The 17546-nt window shown below is 44.6% G+C and overlaps 2 protein-coding genes and 1 long non-coding RNA gene across 13 annotated transcripts in view; 2 read left to right on the forward strand and 1 right to left on the reverse strand.

Moving 5' to 3' along the window:
* Nucleotides 1-7231, reverse strand: part of LOC124021079 (solute carrier family 43 member 3-like) — a 20478-nt gene extending 13247 nt beyond the window's left edge. For 3 of the 6 annotated variants that reach the window (XR_006836188.1, XM_046336404.1, XM_046336403.1), the window contains exons 1-5: nt 6362-7231; nt 5390-5767; nt 4466-4721; nt 177-223; nt 1-44 (exon numbers count right to left, since the gene is read on the reverse strand). The exon at nt 1-44 is cut by the window's left edge and continues 33 nt beyond it. Coding sequence is in view for 5 of the 6 variants with exons in the window: in XM_046336404.1 (XP_046192360.1) it covers nt 1-44; nt 177-223; nt 4466-4721; nt 5390-5621 (579 nt within the window). In the remaining variant the exon portion in view is untranslated. The remainder of the gene's footprint in view (nt 45-176; nt 224-4465; nt 4722-5389; nt 5768-6361) is intronic. The other 3 variants (XM_046336406.1, XM_046336407.1, XM_046336405.1) reach the window with 3 other exon arrangements.
* A 359-nt stretch (nt 7232-7590) lies between these two features.
* LOC124021083 lies at nt 7591-15622 on the forward strand. Its single transcript, XR_006836189.1, has 6 exons — nt 7591-7671; nt 12929-13041; nt 14008-14102; nt 14604-14909; nt 15015-15102; nt 15379-15622. It is a non-coding gene; the product is annotated as an uncharacterized LOC124021083 (long non-coding RNA).
* A 1226-nt stretch (nt 15623-16848) lies between these two features.
* The window catches only part of ctnnd1 (catenin (cadherin-associated protein), delta 1), a 58898-nt gene continuing 58200 nt past the window's right edge, over nt 16849-17546 (forward strand). For all 6 annotated transcript variants that reach the window (XM_046336398.1, XM_046336396.1, XM_046336399.1 and 3 more), the window contains exon 1: nt 16849-17175. The gene's annotated coding sequence lies outside the window, so the exon portion shown is untranslated. The remainder of the gene's footprint in view (nt 17176-17546) is intronic.

A 17546-nucleotide genomic window follows, 5' to 3' on the forward strand; every position in this document is an offset into this window, starting at 1 on the left:
TGTGATCAGGCACGAGATGGCAGGAAACAGCAACGCTGACTGCTCTGTGTGTGAGAGAGAAGAGGGGTGGGGGGGGTTGAGGACAAAGCAATAATTCCTCAATAAAAAGTAAAACGTCAATTAAAGACCGAAGGTCAAGACACGCTAACCGACATTTCAATATGTTATAAAAATACCTGGACTGGAGACAGTTATCAACAAGGTCCCCGTGGTGTACAGACATCTAGAAAAGAAGACGCAGGCAGGGAGGTTGGTAGGGGCGAGGGAGGGTGGTAGGGGCGAGGGAGGGTGGTAGTGGCGAAGGCGAGGGAGGGTGGTAGGGGCGAGGGAGGGTGGTAGGGGCGAGGGAGGGTTGTAGGGGCGAGGGGGTGGTAGGGGCGAGGGAGGGTGGTAGGGGGGGAGGGAGGGGTGGGGGGGTGGGGCAAGGGAGGGTGGTAGGGGCGAGGGAGGGTGGTAGGGGCGAGGGAGGGTGGTAGGGGGGCAAGGGAGGGTGGTAGGGGCGAGGGCGGGAGTGGGGAGGGGTAGGGGAGGGCGAGGGAGGGTGGTAGGGGCGAGGAGGGTGGTAGGGGCGAGGGGGGTGGTAGGGGCGAGGGAGGGTGGTAGGGGCGAGGGAGGGTGGTAGGGGCGTAGGGGGGGGTGGTAGGGACGAGGGGGTGGTAGGGGCGAGGGAGGGTGGTAGGGGCGAGGGAGGGTGGTAGGGGCGAGGGAGGGTGGTGGGGGCGAGGGAGGGTGGTAGGGGCGAGGGAGGGTATGAACATAGGTAGTTTTGTGATGGTTTGGTGTCATGATAACATTAATTTAGAGACAGTGCTTTCGGATAGTATTCAGACCCCTTGACGTTATCCACAAAGCCGTATTCTAAAAATATATTTAAAACAAATCCTCAGCAATCTACACACAATACCCCATAATAAGGAAGTCAAAACAGGTTTTAGAAATAAAATAAATACCTTATTTGCATAAGTATTCAGACCCTTTGCTTCAAGACTCGAAATTGAGCCCAGGTGTATCCTGTTTCTATTGATCATCCTTGAGATGTTTCTACAAATTCATTGGAATCCACCTGTGGTAAATTCATTTAACTGGACATGATTTAGAAAGGTACACACCTGTATTTATAAGGTCCCACAGTTGACAGTGCATGTCAGAGCAAAAACCAAGCCATGACGCCAAAGGAATTGTCTGTAGAGCTCCGAGACAGGATTATGTCAAGGTACAGATCTGTGGAAGGGTACAAAAAAATTCTGCAGCATTAAAGTCCCCAAGAACACATTAACCATCATTCTTAAATGGAAGAAGTTTGGAACCACCAAGACTCTTCCTAGAGTTGGCCGCCCGGCCAAACTGAGCAATCGGGGGAGAAGGGCCTTGGTCAGGGAGGTGACCAAAAACCCAATGGTCACTCTGACAGAGCTCAATAGGTCTTCTGTGGAGATGGGAGAACCTTCCAGAAGGACAACCATCTCTGCAGCACTCCACCAATTAGGCCTTTATGGTAGAGTGGCCAGACGGAAACCACTCCACAGTAAAAGGCACATGACAGCTTGGAGTTTGCCAAAAGGCACCTAAAGACTCTCAGACCATGAGAAACAAAATGTTGGCCTGAATACCAAGCGTTACATCTGTACGAAACCTGGCACCATCCCTACAGTGAAGCATGGTGGTGGCAGCATCATGTCTGGAGGAAACCTGGCACCATCTCTACAGTGAAGCATGGTGGTGGCAGCATCATGTCTGGAGGAAACCTGGCACCATCCCTACAGTGAAGCATGGTGGTGGCAGCATCATGTCTGGAGGAAACCTGGCATCATCCCTACAGTGAAGCATGGTGGTGGCAGCATCATGTCTGGAGGAAACCTGGCACCATCCCTACAGTGAAGCATGGTGGTGGCAGCATCATGTCTGGAGGAAACCTGACACCATCCCTACAGTGAAGCATGGTGGTGGCAGCATCATGTCTGGAGGAAACCTGGCACCATCCCTACAGTGAAGCATGGTGGTGGCAGCATCATGTCTGGAGGAAACCTGGCACCATCCCTACAGTGAAGCATGGTGGTGGCAGCATCGTGCTGTGGGGATGCTTTTCAGCAGCACGGAGACTAGTCAGGATCGAGGGAAACCTGAACGGCGCAAAGTACAGAGATCCTTGATAAAAACCTGCTCCAGAGCGCTCATGACCTCAGACTGGGGTGAAGGTTCACCTTCCAACAGGACAATGACCCTAAGTACACAGCCAAGACAACACAGGAGTGGCTTCGGGACAAGTCTCAATGTCATGAAGTGGCCCAGACATGAATCTGATCGAAAATGTCTGAAGAGACCTCAAAAAGGCTGTGCAGCAAAGCTCCCCATCCATCCTGACAGAGCTTGAGGATCTGCAGAGAAGAATGGGAGAAACTCCCCAAATACAGGTGTGCCAAGCTTGTAGCGACATACCAAAGAAGACTCAATGCTGTAATCGCTGCCAAAGGTGCTTCAACAAAGTACATGAGTAAAAGGTCTAAATACCTATGTAAATGTGATATCAGTTTTTTATTTTGAATAGATTAGCAAACATTTCCAAAAACCAGTTTTTGCTTTGTCATTATGGGGTATTGTGTGCAGATTGATGAGGGGGGGAAACAATGTAATCAATTTTTTGACAAAGGCTGTAACGTAACAAAATGTGGAAAATACCATCATCATTGTCATCATGAAAACATCCCGTCTATCTACCTCATCCCCATACAGTATTTATTTATTTTCCTCCTTTGCACCCCAGTATCTCTACTTGCACATTCATCTTCTGCCGATCTACCATTCCAGTGTTTAATTGCTATACTGTAATTACTTCGCCACCATGGCCTATTTATTTCCTTATCTTACCTCATTTGCACTCACTGTATACAGACTTCTTGTTTTCTTTTTTCTACTGTATTATTGACTGTATATTTTGTTTATTCCATGTGTAACTGTGTTGTTGTACGTGTCGAATTACTACGCTTTATCTTGGCCATGTAGCAGTTGTAAATGAAAACTTGTTCTCAACTAGCCTACCTGGTTAAATAAAGGTGTTCTCAACTAGCCTACCTGGTTAAATAAAGGTGTTCTCAACTAGCCTACCTGGTTAAATAAAGGTGTTCTCAACTAGCCTACCTGGTTAAATAAAGGTGTTCTCAACTAGCCTACCTGGTTAAATAAAGGTGTTCTCAACTAGCCTACCTGGTTAAATAAAGGTGTTCTCAACTAGCCTACCTGGTTAAATAAAGGTGTTCTCAACTAGCCTACCTGGTTAAATAAAGGTGAAATTAAAAATTAAACAATTAAATAAAATCATTGTCAGCGGAAATAAATCTATAAACACACTGTCTGTATCTGAAATGACAGCCTGTAATGGGAAATTATTGGAGAAATTAGTTTCTCGTATTTCATTTTCTGTTGATATGGATTGATATGTAATAAACATGATTGTATGTGCGGGGAGACGCAGACAGATGCTTTCCTTTGGGGACGGAAACAGGAGTTAACCATGTTTAATTAACCCTGTTAGTTTATAATTATCGGTTGGAACTAAGTACTGACCCACTGGACAAAAAGTGGTTGAATCCATGTTGTTTCCACATCAATTGACGTTGAATTAACGTGGAAAGCGAATTGGATTTGACAAGTCTTCAACGTCAGATTATGTCATATATTGTCACCCCAAACGCTTTACTTAAATCCAACGACGTGGTGATTGTTTTGGTTTGTTATTGATTTAGCGTTGAATTCACGTCAGTTGACAACTGAACCAAATGTAAATGAAAACTAGACGTGGAACTGACGTCTGTGCCCAGAGGGGACGTCCCAACCTTTGACCTGTTGAACTGACGTCTGTGCCCAGAGGGGACGTCCCAACCTTTGACCTGTTGAACTGACGTATGTGCCCAGTGGGGACGTCCCAACCTTTGACCTGTTGAACTGACGTCTGTGCCCAGTGGGTACGTCCCAACCTTTGACCTGTTGAACTGCCGGTATAAATGTCTGCTGGTGTTGAATGTGGTTCAGGTTTGGAACCAGACACACTGTGTCTCTGTGACACTGTGATTCTGTAGCAGCTGATGATGAGAATTTCTACAAGTCTCTCAGGCTGGTGTTTCCAGAATCTTCTGTGACAATGTGATTAACATTAGAAATGTTCTCTGCTTCTGTTCTGGAGGTTCTCCCTGAACTCTTGGAATAAACCGGATAGATTTTTGATAGATTTTTATCAATAACTGCTCTCCTTTTGGTTCACCTGGAAATTCATTTCACACCCTGTCCCAGTGCACTACTTTAGACCGGGGCTCATAGTGTAGGGCTCTGGTCAACAGTAGGACACTAATAGGGAATAGGGTTCTATTTCAGACAAAGCCATTGTTGTAAAAACGACACTCACCAGTCAGTTGACCCCAAAAATAAATGTTGGGCATCAATACATTTTTTTACAATAATAAAACATTCTCACGTGGCCAGGAGCCTGGTCGCCATGGTGCCGAAGCGGTCGAACAGGAAGCCCAGAGGAAAACGCAGGAAGTTCATGGAGAAGGAGGCGACGGTGAAGACCAGAGAGAACTGTTCATCCTGTCCACTACAGTCTGAGAGAGATGGAGGGATGGGGAGAGAGATTAGGGAGAACTGTTCATCCTGTCCACTACAGTCTGAGAGAGATGGAGGGATAGGGAGAGAGATTAGGGAGAACTGTTCATCCTGTCCACTACAGTCTGAGAGAGAGAGAGAGAGAGAGAGAGAGAGAGAGAGAGAGAGAGAGAGAGAGAGAGAGAGAGAGAGAGAGATGGAGAGAGAGAGAGATAGAGAGAGAGAGAGAGAGAGAGAGAGAGAGAGAGAGAGAGAGAGAGAGAGAGAGAGAGAGAGAGAGAGAGAGAGAGAGAGAGAGAGAGAGAGAGAGAGAGATGGCGGGATGTCGGAGAGAGAGGACTGTTCATCCTGTCTCCTGTCTACTACATTTTGAGACAGAGAGAGAGAAAGATGGAGGGCTGGGATTGGAGAGAGGGCGAGAAGGAAAGATGGATGGAGAGACCAGAGAGAACTGTTCGTCCTGTCTAATGGTGTCTCAGAGAGAGAGGAGGGATGGGGGAGAGAGCGTTTTGTGAGCTTCAGTCGCTTTTGTGTGTGTGAGAAAGAGGTTTTGTGTGTGAGAGAGAGAAAGTGTGTGTGAGAAAGAGGTTGCGTGTGTGTGAGAAAGAGGTTGTGTGTGTGAGAAAGAGGTTGTGTGTGTGAGAAAGAGGTTGTGTGTGTGAGAAAGAGGTTGTGTGTGTGAGAAAGAGGTTGTGTGTGTGAGAAAGAGGTTGTGTGTGTGAGAGAAAGTGTGTGTGTGAGAAAGAGGTTGTGTGTGTGAGAAAGAGGTTGTGTGTGCGAGCTCATGACTCACCTGACTGTATAATGTTATCACTGGGCCGCTCCCCTGACAACGTGATAATGTCACTGGGGTCAGAGGCGTTGGCAGTGATGTCACATAGGTCACTGAAGTAGCCGTCGTTCTTAAGGATGAACACCAGCGACGCCCAGCCGTACGCTATCCCCGAGAAACACAGGTTTTCAATGAATCCCGAGGCCACCGTCAAACTGTGGCGCAGCTTGGCCCCGCCCCCACATCCCAGCATGCTTTCTGCTGCCACTGCCGCTTACTTCCTGCTTCACTTCCGGGTTCCTCCTATGGGACTTTGTGTTGCTGGTCAGAGGGGTGGTGGTGAAGCTCGGTAGTAGTGGTGGTGGGTCCCTCAATTTCTGACCACAGCATTGGTGCCCCCTTTCAGCCCCAGGGGTATTTTTGGAAAGTAAGAGGAGATGAGGCGGGACTAGCTCCAAAATATGAAGTACTAAAATAAATGAGGGCAGTGAACCCCCCTGCAGCTAGTTTACCTCACACTTCACCGTGTTGATCTGCATTGACTAGAATTAGTAGAACATGAACACAAACTAGACCTTAGACCTTGAATAGAACTCCTGACAGCCTGACTGCCTGTTAGAGAACACAGGTGAGTCCGTCATGTTTACTGCAACTGTGTCCCAAACGGCACACTATTCCCTATATAGTGCACTACCTTTGACCAGCCCTGGCCCTGGTAGTGCACTTCAGTAAATAGGGAATAAGGTTCCATCAGGAACTCAGCAGGATTAAAAAGCCAGTATTAATCTTAACCTTTCTTTCACTACATCTGGCACTATAGCACTAGGTTCTCACACACAGTACACACAGTACACACACACAGAGGGCACTGCTCCTGAAACTCTGTTACATAGTATTGCTATGTAACAGCAAATACACCGTTAACCCAGATACACTGGGCACAAAAGCAAACATACTCACAAGATGCATACTATACACACACACACTCTCTACCTGTAGAAGGGCCAACAGTGGAAGCGTCTGTCGTCTTCTCTCTCAGAACACAGTGTTCATCGTAGTTCTCTGGTCTCTATAGTACCACATAGTTCTCTCTGTCTGCTCACTGGTTCAACTCATGTGACTTACTGGTTCTAACTGGTTCACTGGTTCTAACTGTCTCACTGGTTCTAACTGATTCACTAGTTCTAACTGTCTCACTGGTTCTAACTGGTTCACTGGTTCTAACTGGTTCACTGGTTCTAACTGTCTCACTGGTTCTAACTGATTCACTAGTTCTAACTGTCTCACTGGTTCTAACTGGTTCACTGGTTCTAACTGGTTCACTGGTTCTAACTGTCTCACTGGTTCTAACTGATTCACTAGTTCTAACTGTCTCACTGGTTCTAACTGTTCACTGGTTCTAACTGTCTCACTGGTTCTAACTGGTTCACTGGTTCTAACTGGTTCACTGGTTCTAACTGTCTCACTGGTTCTAACTGATTCACTAGTTCTAACTGTCTCACTGGTTCTAACTGGTTCACTGGTTCTAACTGGTTCACTGGTTCTAACTGTCTCACTGGTTCTAACTGGTTCACTGGTTCTAACTGGTTCACTGGTTCTAACTGTCTCACTGGTTCTAACTGGTTCACTGGTTCTAACTGTCTCACTGGTTCTAACTGGTTCACTGGTTCTAACTGTCTCACTGGTTCTAACTGGTTCACTGGTTCTAACTGTCTCACTGGTTCTAACTGATTCACTAGTTCTAACTGTCTCACTGGTTCTAACTGGTTCACTGGTTCTAACTGGTTCACTGGTTCAAACTGGTTCACTGGTTCAAACTGGTTCACTGGTTCTAACTGGTTCTAACTGTCTCACTGGTTCACTTGCTAACTGTCTCCCTAAAAAGGCTGCCCCCCACCGATTGAAGTCAGGTTCCCAAAGTCCATGTTGTCGGCTGGAGAGAATGCCTCAGGGTGTTCCATGTTGGCTGGTGTCCCAGTTGGCAGTTTTATGCGGAGTCACTGACTGAGGTTGTGTCCTGGTTGCAGCTATGTGCAGGCTGACACAGGAAAGGCCTGACGCTTTATCAGACACATTATTGGCAGTGGCTGGAGGGAGGGGGCGGGGGCTTCAGTGTGTCAATCATCCTCTACTTAGGCTCTCATTAGTTCATTGGAGTGCCTTGGCTCCTCCCAGTGGTGTGTCTGTCTGTGGCTGTACTGTCCTTGTCCCCAAAGATCCTGCTCTCAGACACACATGCAGTTCCTCTGTCTGCCTTCACAACAGTTCAACCAGACCAGAGGAGTGCTGTGAGCTGTGACAAGGTCAGAGGTCGTCTCGTATACTAGCCGCTGTCAGAACTAACAGCTAACAGGTTACAAAGGTTTACGTTAGTTTAAGTTCTGTTTGTTTACCTCAAGGTCTGGTCCATAGCATCTGTTTGTTTACCTCTGGCTCTGGTCCATAGCATATGTTTGTTTACCTCTGGCTCTGGTCCATAGCATCTGTTTGTTTACCTCTGGCTCTGGTCCATAGCATCTGTTTGTTTACCTCTGGCTCTGGTCCATAGCATCTGTTTGTTTACCTCTAGCTCTGGTCCATAGCATCTGTTTGTTTACCTCTGGCTCTGGTCCATAGCATCTGTTTGTTTACCTCTGGCTCTGGTCCATAGCATCTGTTTGTTTACCTCTGGCTCTGGTCCATAGCATCTGTTTGTTTACCTCTGGCTCTGGTCCATAGCATCTGTTTGTTTACCTCTAGCTCTGGTCCATATCATCTGTTTGTTTACCTCTGGCTCTGGTCCATAGCATCTGTTTGTTTACACATCTGTTTGCTCTGGTCCATAGCATCTGTTTGTTTACCTCTAGCTCTGGTCCATATCATCTGTTTGTTTACATCTAGCTCTGGTCCATAGCATCTGTTTGTTTACCTCTAGCTCTGGTCCATATCATCTGTTTGTTTACACCTAGCTCTGGTCCATATCATCTGTTTGTTTACACCTAGCTCTGGTCCATAGTCTCTGTTTGTTTACCTCTAGCTCTGGTCCATATCATCTGTTTGTTTACACTCTAGCTCTGGTCCATATCATCTGTTTGTTTACCTCTGGCTCTGGTCCATAGCATCTGTTTGTTTACCTCTAGCTCTGGTCCATAGCATCTGTTTGTTTACCTCTAGCTCTGGTCCATAGCATCTGTTTGTTTACCTCTGGCTCTGGTCCATAGCATCTGTTTGTTTACCTCTAGCTCTGGTCCATAGCATCTGTTTGTTTACCTCTAGCTCTGGTCCATAGCATCTGTTTGTTTACCTCTGGCTCTGGTCCATAGCATCTGTTTGTTTACATCTGTTTGTTTACACCTAGCTCTGGTCCATAGCATCTGTTTGTTTACCTCTGGCTCTGGTCCATAGCATCTGTTTGTTTACCTCTGGCTCTGGTCCATAGCATCTGTTTGTTTACCTCTGGCTCTGGTCCATAGCATCTGTTTGTTTACCTCTAGCTCTGGTCCATATCATCTGTTTGTTTACACCTGGCTCTGGTCCATAGCATCTGTTTGTTTACCTCTGGCTCTGGTCCATAGCATCTGTTTGTTTACCTCTGGCTCTGGTCCATAGCATCTGTTTGTTTACCTCTAGCTCTGGTCCATAGCATCTGTTTGTTTACCTCTAGCTCTGGTCCATATCATTTGTTTGTTTCTGCTCTGGTCCATAGCATCTGTTTGTTTACCTCTAGCTCTGGTCCATAGCATCTGTTTGTTTACCTCTGCTCTGGTCCATAGCATCTGTTTGTTTACCTCTGGCTCTGGTCCATAGCATCTGTTTGTTTACCTCAGCTCTGGTCCATAGCATCTGTTTGTTTACCTCTAGCTCTGGTCCATAGCATCTGTTTGTTTACCTCTGGCTCTGGTCCATAGCATCTGTTTGTTTACCTCTGGCTCTGGTCCATAGCATCTGTTTGTTTACCTCTGGCTCTGGTCCCATAGCATCTGTTTGTTTACCTCTGGCTCTGGTCCATAGCATCTGTTTGTTTACCTCTGGCTCTGGTCCATAGCATCTGTTTTGTTGGTCCTCAGCTCTGGTCCATAGCATCTGTTTGTTTACCTCTAGCTCTGGTCCATAGCATCTGTTTGTTTACCTCAGCTCTGGTCCATAGCATCTGTTTGTTTACCTCTAGCTCTGGTCCATAGCATCTGTTTGTTTCTAGCTCTGGTCCATAGCATCTGTTTGTTTACCTCTAGCTCTGGTCCATAGCATCTGTTTGTTTACCTCTAGCTCTGGTCCATAGCATCTGTTTGTTTACCTCTAGCTCTGGTCCATAGCATCTGTTTGTTTACCTCTAGCTCTGGTCCATAGCATCTGTTTGTTTACCTCTAGCTCTGGTCCATAGCATCTGTTTGTTTACCTAGCTCTGGTCCATATCACTGTTTGTTTACACTCTAGCTCTGGTCCATATCATCTGTTTGTTTACCTCTAGCTCTGGTCCATATTGTTTAACTCTAGCTCTGGTCCATAGCATCTGTTTGTTTACCTCTAGCTCTGGTCCATAGCATCTGTTTGTTTCAGTTTCCATAGCATCTGTTTGTTTACCTCTGGCTCTGGTCCATAGCATCTGTTTGTTTACCTCTAGCTCTGGTCCATAGCATCTGTTTGTTTACCTCTAGCTCTGGTCCATAGCATCTGTTTGTTTACCTCTAGCTCTGGTCCATAGCATCTGTTTGTTTACCTCTGGCTCTGGTCCATAGCATCTGTTTGTTTACCTCTAGCTCTGGTCCATAGCATCTGTTTGTTTACCTCTAGCTCTGGTCCATAGAATCTGTTTGTTTACCTCCAGCTCTGGTCCATAGCATCTGTTTGTTTACCTCTAGCTCTGGTCCATAGAATCTGTTTGTTTACCTCTGGCTCTGGTCCATAGCATCTGTTTGTTTACCTCTAGCTCTGGTCCATAGAATCTGTTTGTTTACCTCTGGCTCTGTGGGTTGAGGTATGTCCTCAAAAATGGCACACAAATCATTTACCACATAATCTTCATCTCAATAATTCCCACACCTGCAAATCAAAATGTGTTTACACACGCAAGCACGCACACACCCCTGACGAAAAAATATTGCAGTCAGAGTGCAGTATAACTGCAGTGTTTTGCCAACAAAATATTGCAGTCAGAGTGTAGTATAACTGCAGTGTTTTGCCAACAAAATATTGCAGTCAGAGTGCAGTATAACTGCAGTGTTCTGCCAACAAAATATTACAGTCAGAGTGCTGTATAACTGCAGTGTTCTGCCAACACTGCGTCCAAAAGATTTTTTTTTAATGCAATTATTTCGCAGTGTAACTGCAGTTATCTGTAATTACTCTCTCCAAAATACCAGTCGACTGCCGTCACTGCACTTTTACTGCAGTTTCAAAACTGCAATCTTTTTTTGTAAGGGACATAAATGCATATTGCAACAATAACAGCTGTTGATAATAAGATGTCATGATCAATGGCATATACATTTTCAGTTTTGAAAAACATTTGGTTTGAAGTAGGCTACTGTAGGCCTCGTTGAAATCCTGCTACTGTAGGCCTCGTTGAAATCCTGCTACTGTAGGCCTCGTTGAAATCCTGCTACTGTAGGCCTCGTTGAAATCCTGCTACTGTAGGCCTCGTTGAAATCCTGCTACTGTAGGCCTCGTTGAAATCCTAGGCTATCCTGCTACTGTAGGCCTCGTTGAAATCCTGCTACTAGGCCTCGTTGAAATCCTGCTACTGTAGGCCTCGTTGAAATCCTGCCTGTAGGCTGAAATCCTGCTACTGTAGGCCTCGTTGAAATCCTGCTACTGTAGGCCTCGTTGAAATCCTGCTACTGTAGGCCTCGTTGAAATCCTGCTACTGTAGGCCTCGTTGAAATCCTGCTACTGTAGGCCTCGTTGAAATCCTGCTACTGTAGGCCTCGTTGAAATCCTGCTACTGTAGGCCTCGTTGAAATCCTGCTACTGTAGGCCTCGTTGAAATCCTGCTACTGTAGGCCTCGTTGAAATCCTGCTACTGTAGGCCTCGTTGAAATCCTGCTACTGTAGGCCTCGTTGAAATCCTGCAAACAGGTCTTTGGAAACATCAGGAAAGCTAAATTAGCATCATAAAGCAGCCTAATAAATATACCCCTCCATATCGTCTCATTTGGTTAAGTTCAAATTCACATCACTCGGCTACATACATGAATAACCTACCTCGTTCTTATCTCTGTCAAATCGAACAGAGTAGGTCTAGACGAGGGTTTGTGAGACAATGCTGTTTTTGTTCTTTAGGTAGGCCTAGGTTACAATATACAGTTGAAGTGGGAAGTTTACATCCACTTAGATTTCAGTCATTATAACTTGTTTTTCAACCTCTCCACAAATGTCTTGTTAACAAACTATAGTTTTGGCAAGTCGGTTAGGACATCCACTTTGTGCATGACACAAGTCATTTTTCCAACTATTGTTTACTGTAACGAATCTCTTCTTCGTCTGAGGAAGAGTAGTTAAGATCGGACCAATATGCAGCGTGGTAAGTGTCCATGTTAATTTATTAGAACTGAACACACAAAACAAAATAACAACGTGAATGACAGAAACGAAACAGTTCTGTCAGGTGATAAACACAAAACAACTACCCACAAATCATAGTGGGAACACAGACTACCTAAGTATGGTTCTCAATCAGAGACAACGATTGACAGCTGCCTCTGATTGGCAGGTGTCAGAGACAACCCCCCCCCAGAATGGGGCACCTGCTTACACATACTGCTTTGTCTGAATGTATCTATGCAGTGCCAATAGGACACAATCACAACAAAGGTGTTGGACTGTAACTCTGTTCCTCTCAAATGGAACCCTGTACAGCTGCTTCATCGTAAGTTGGTGTTGACGCAGGATGTGGCAGAGTGTCGACATACTGACACGGTTGATATTATGGAATGTTGTGTGATCTGCGATGATTTGCTCTCGTAGTTGATGTAGGCGGATGGTCTTGTTTACCAACACTAGATTGACAAGGGCCAGTTCCTGTTGCTGGTGAACAGACGTTGCCGTCCACTGACGAATTCACATATGTTTGATTTTGAATAGAAGTGTTTTCCCAATGATTGCTAGAGATCTCATTCTTGAATGAAGTGTCTAATGTACCAAACAGTGTGTAATGTTTTGAAAGTGTGTTGCAGAATTGCAAACCAAGTGCAAAGCAGAAAATGTGTTTGTACTTTTGGTGCCTTTGTTTAAGGGATGTTTACAAAAGTTAAGGTTTTGATGCCTTTCTCTGAGCATTCACTTTCAGTGTGTCAGCAATCGGCAAAAACTGTAAACAGAATATCCAGTGTTTGTTAAGAGAGAGGGGGGGAGAGATGTTTGGAGAGAGGGAGATAGATGGGGGAGGGATGATCATTGCACTCTTGATTTCTAAGAAAAGGGTTTTCATTGATACACTCAATCACAAACCACACACGTACACACATTCAGCCAATCAAGAATTAGCTGATTAGAAATTCCAGGTGTGTTCGAGAATTGACGACCTGCGGATAACAGAATCATCAACACAACTGATCGATTGTTCAATCATCTGTTTATCCTCAGATTTTGTGTGGCTTGTGGAAGGAGAGAATGCATACTCTGGTCGATCGGAGGTGAAGTCCAATCAGTCCTGGGCCTCAGTGTGTGAAGCTGACTTTGACTGGCCGGATGCAGAGGTAGTTTGTCAGGAGCTTCTCAGGAGCTTCTCTGTCCAGATTTCAGAGCAGTTCATGTACCCCTCTCTCTCTCTCTCTCTGACTTTCTCACACACATTATTTCTCCCTTTGTCTTACTCTTCTCTCTCTCTCTGTCTAGCTACACTACTCAGTCTGTTGCAGGGAGGGAGTCATATATTGTCTTGTCCTTGTGCTTTCCCTTCTGTTCGTTTCCCCCTGCTGGTCTTATTAGGTTCGTTCCCTTTTTCTATCCCCTCTCTCTTCTCTCTGTGGTGTGCAGCTCCCAGCTGTTCCTCATTCTCCTAACTCACTCATTTACTTTTCACACCTGTCCCCTGGATTTTCCCACTGATTAGAGTCCCTATTTCTCCCCTTGTTTTCCGATCTGTCCTTGTCGGATCCTTGATATGATGTTCTGCTGTGTCCTTGTCTAGTCCCTGATATATCTTTCCTTCAGATGCTGCGTGTGAGCAGGTGTTAGTCTGCACAGATCGGTATTTTTGGCAGTCAATGGATCTGGATTAGTCTGTCACACAGATTTAGTTTTTTCCTGTTTTGAGGATCTGGATTTTTCCAGGTTTATTTTTTCATGCAGAGGATCTGGATTAGTCACACAGATATATTTTCCTCATTCACCTGCATAATCTGATTATCTCTCTCACACATTATATATTTTTCATGCAGAGGATCTGGATTAGTCACACAGATATATTTTTCATGCAGAGGATCTGGATTAGTCACACAGATATATTTTTCATGCAGAGGATCTGGATTAGTCAGGGAAAGTGGATTTACATATTTTTCATGCAGAGGATCTGGATTAGTCACACAGATATATTTTTCATGCAGAGGATCTGGATTAGTCACACAGATATATTTTTCATGCAGAGGATCTGGATTAGTCACACAGATATATTTTTCATGCAGAGGATCTGGATTAGTCACACAGATATATTTTTCATGCAGAGGATCAGAGTCTGTACTGTGTCGATGCCCATTCTCATACGCCGGCTTCGGAAGATTTTGTCACGGCGAAGGCGATGCCGGTGTGGTCTGTTCAGGTAAGACTTGTTGGTTAGATGGTGTGGAGTTGTTTGTCTTTTTACTGAGTCACTCTTGTTGTACATGATGTAATAGCTTTCTGAAGTGAGGAGGAGAAGTTTCCATTGATAGGACATTTACAGACACTTTTCAGCTTTCAGGGTCTAGCATTGTATTGATACTCGGGAAACATATTTGTTTTGTGTGTTTGACTATTTCCGTGATAGTTTGGCTCCATTAACACCAGCAGAGGAACTGCTCTATTGCATTAAATGATGACTAATTAATCAAATAGAAATCCTCAATTATAATGAACTGCTATTGTATTTCAATGTCCGTAAGTTGCTGTAGGCCCTTCATCTTTGAAATAGAATAACAATAAACCTCCTAAACAGGGCAGGTATCTATTTGTGTTGCTCTGTGAGGGAGGATGTTATTAATCCCTTCCACTTACTTCCCCATCGATGATGTCATCACATCTAAATGAGGAAGGTCATTAGATGTTCCATCCTCTTCTCCAGATCTCCTGTTCCAGCCTGATATCTCCCTGAATGTCTCAACGGAAGGGGTGTCCAGGGGCTACCCGGGGCCAGAGCTGTAATGGGGCCACAGCTTCACCATCACCTGCTCCACTCAGCCACACTACCCAGGAGGCTCCTTCCTCCTCACGTTCACTGGCTCCAACAGAACCCAGATCCAGCCAGCTGTCTTCCTCTTCCCTGCTGCAGATGACTCCCACCAAGGAAACTACTGCTGTGTTTATAAGAATGATGTTTTCTCTCATAACTTCTCCTCTGAGAGTGAGCTCCTCTCTCTAACCGTAACAGGTACCTGAACATGATCCAGACGTAACTTTAACTGACAGACTCTGATTCACAGATGGTTCAGATGCTAATCACTAGGATGCCAACCAATACGTGTCTCTGTTCCAGCCTCTCCTCTGCCAGCTGTCATCATCAGACTGGTCATAGTGCTGCTGACCACCACAGCTACGTTTCTGCTCTGCAAATCAAGAGTCAGGTAAACAAAAGATTTATGCATAGAGGTTGAATACGAACTAGTTGGGAGATGGACTGTCATGGTGTGTGTGTGTGTGTGTGTGTGTGTGTGTGTGTGTGTGTGTGTGTGTGTGTGTGTGTGTGTGTGTGTGTGTGTGTGTGTGTGTGTGTGTGTGTGTGTGTGTGTGTGTGTGTGTGTGTGTGTGTGTGTGTGCATTTGTGCGTGCTTGTGTGTGTGTGTATTGAGATCCCTTTCGGTAAACAGTAGTCTCCTGGTGCTGTCTCTTTGGGTCAGTAGGTGTGAACAGAGAGCTGGATAGCGGTGCGTGGAGGGGTTGCCCCTGCATCCCAGGAGGGAGGGCTGCTGGCAGAGAGAGGGGAGAGCAGCCCAGAGGACAGGAGGAAGAGGATGAGTAGGAGGCAAGTCTTTGAACACACTGCCCAAGATCAGGTTACACACACACACACACATCTTCAGATTAAGCTACTTAAGATATAGGTAATTTCCACTGACTAATTTCTGAGTAATTTCCACAAAATGAGGAAATGGACATTAGTCGGGTGGGGGGTGGGGGGGGGATGGTGCATTTCTAACCTTTTTAATATCTCTCCAGTTTGTCCACACACACAAACATACACACAGATTTTCAGAATAATCAATGTAAAGATATAGGTCATTTCCACAGTTCTGAGTACAGTATGTCCTGAGTAATTTCCTGTATATAAAACCTTGATACTAGCTTGGACTGGTGGGGGTGTGAGAAAGAAAGGTGGAGTAGAGAAAATGTATATGATGGAGAAAAAAAATGATACGTGATTTTAATTTCATATTTTGGCAACTTTCTCATCGATATTTTCTCATAATTATTTTCTTGAATTACAGATTTGTACACAGGCTGTTGCAGGTTTAGTGCTGCTTTGCATAATTAATGTATCCTATATCCCATAACCTGTGTTTTTACGAATTTTGGCTGTGTCACAAATGTCACCCTATTTTGACCAATGCCCTATAGTGCAGTATGTATGGAAAGTGCACTAAATCAAAAATGGATTGATGTAGAAAATAATTAATGCTTATGTAAATAATAAATAAATATATATATATATGTGTGTGTGTGTGTGTGTGTGTTTTTTTGTATAAAAAAACTGCATGTTATCAGTGCATAGTACACACATATGGGTTTTTACAAGTGCAAGACTGATACAGCTACTGTAAATTGTACATTTTCAGATTTGAAATGTTCTCATTAATATTTACTTTAATATTGTTTAAAAAAACAATAATGATAGAAACTACCACTACAGTAACTACTACATAGGACATTCTGTATGTGATACTCTGCATTGGGGTGGCAGGGTAGCCTAGTGGTTAGAGCAGTGGACTAGCAACTGAAAGGTTGCAAGTTCAAATCCCTGAGCTGACAAGGTACAAATCTGGCATTCTGTCCCTGAACAGACAGTTGACCCAGTGTTCCTAGGCCGTAATTGAAAATAAGTCGTTTGTTCTTAACTGACTTGCCTAGATAAAAAAAAATATCCTGAAATCTTTGACTTTATTCATTGATTGACCTATCTGGTAAATAAAAGGTCATTGATGTTACAGAAAACATAAAATTTGATTCAGAAACTAAAACTTTGATTCGTGTGTATTGTATTTTATAAAATCAAATAAACCACCTTACTTTACAACGCATGCTGGTGTTGGGGGTAATGCGCAACACATGGTAATTACGGTAAAGAACCCAACCCCTGTCCTGTGTGTGGGCTCGTCACCTCGCACTCAGGGAAGGAAACATAGGAAAACTGTCGGGAAGGAAGAGCAGTGAACACGCCGAGGAACATACCTATTATCTATTCTAGATTGGTCCTAAAAAGAGTACACAGTCAAGGGGGGGGCTAAAACTAGTCACTTTCAGCGTTAGTTTACCCATGTGTGTGTAATCTAGGTAAAGTTATTCGCTGAATAGGGGAAATTCGGAGTTGTAACAGCAGCAGTTGGAAACCTGAGTCTGTTTCTACGGGCCCGGATCCCTGTTCAAACAACGTCTGGGGGACTTTGCATGAAAACAACAACAACAAGAACCACCCGAAATTGGTAATTCAGTACATTGTTTTTCAATCATTTGAGCTAAGTGTCTAAAAAAAAAAAATAGTTAACGTTTTGCTAGTTAGCAAGCGGTCGCTAGCGGTGTTGTAGTTTGCTTAGCTAACGTTAGATGTCTACAGTTAGTGAATTGGTAGCTTAGCTATAATATAGCTACTGTATTCGGCTGTATTTGTTTTGCACTGCTGTCCAATAATAGCGACTTGCTCAGTTAGCTGTTAATAAGCTAACATTTTAGCGTAAAACAATCGTCGTTAGCTTGCTACGTTAGTTAGCTCGTTGGCTGGTTTGCGAGCAGAAACTAACGTTTGTCACCTAGTTAACGTTACCCAACTAGTTAACGTTACCCAACCAACTAGTTA

The sequence above is a fragment of the Oncorhynchus gorbuscha genome, unplaced genomic scaffold (assembly GCF_021184085.1).
Source record: "Oncorhynchus gorbuscha isolate QuinsamMale2020 ecotype Even-year unplaced genomic scaffold, OgorEven_v1.0 Un_scaffold_1038, whole genome shotgun sequence".
NCBI lineage: Eukaryota > Metazoa > Chordata > Actinopteri > Salmoniformes > Salmonidae > Oncorhynchus > Oncorhynchus gorbuscha.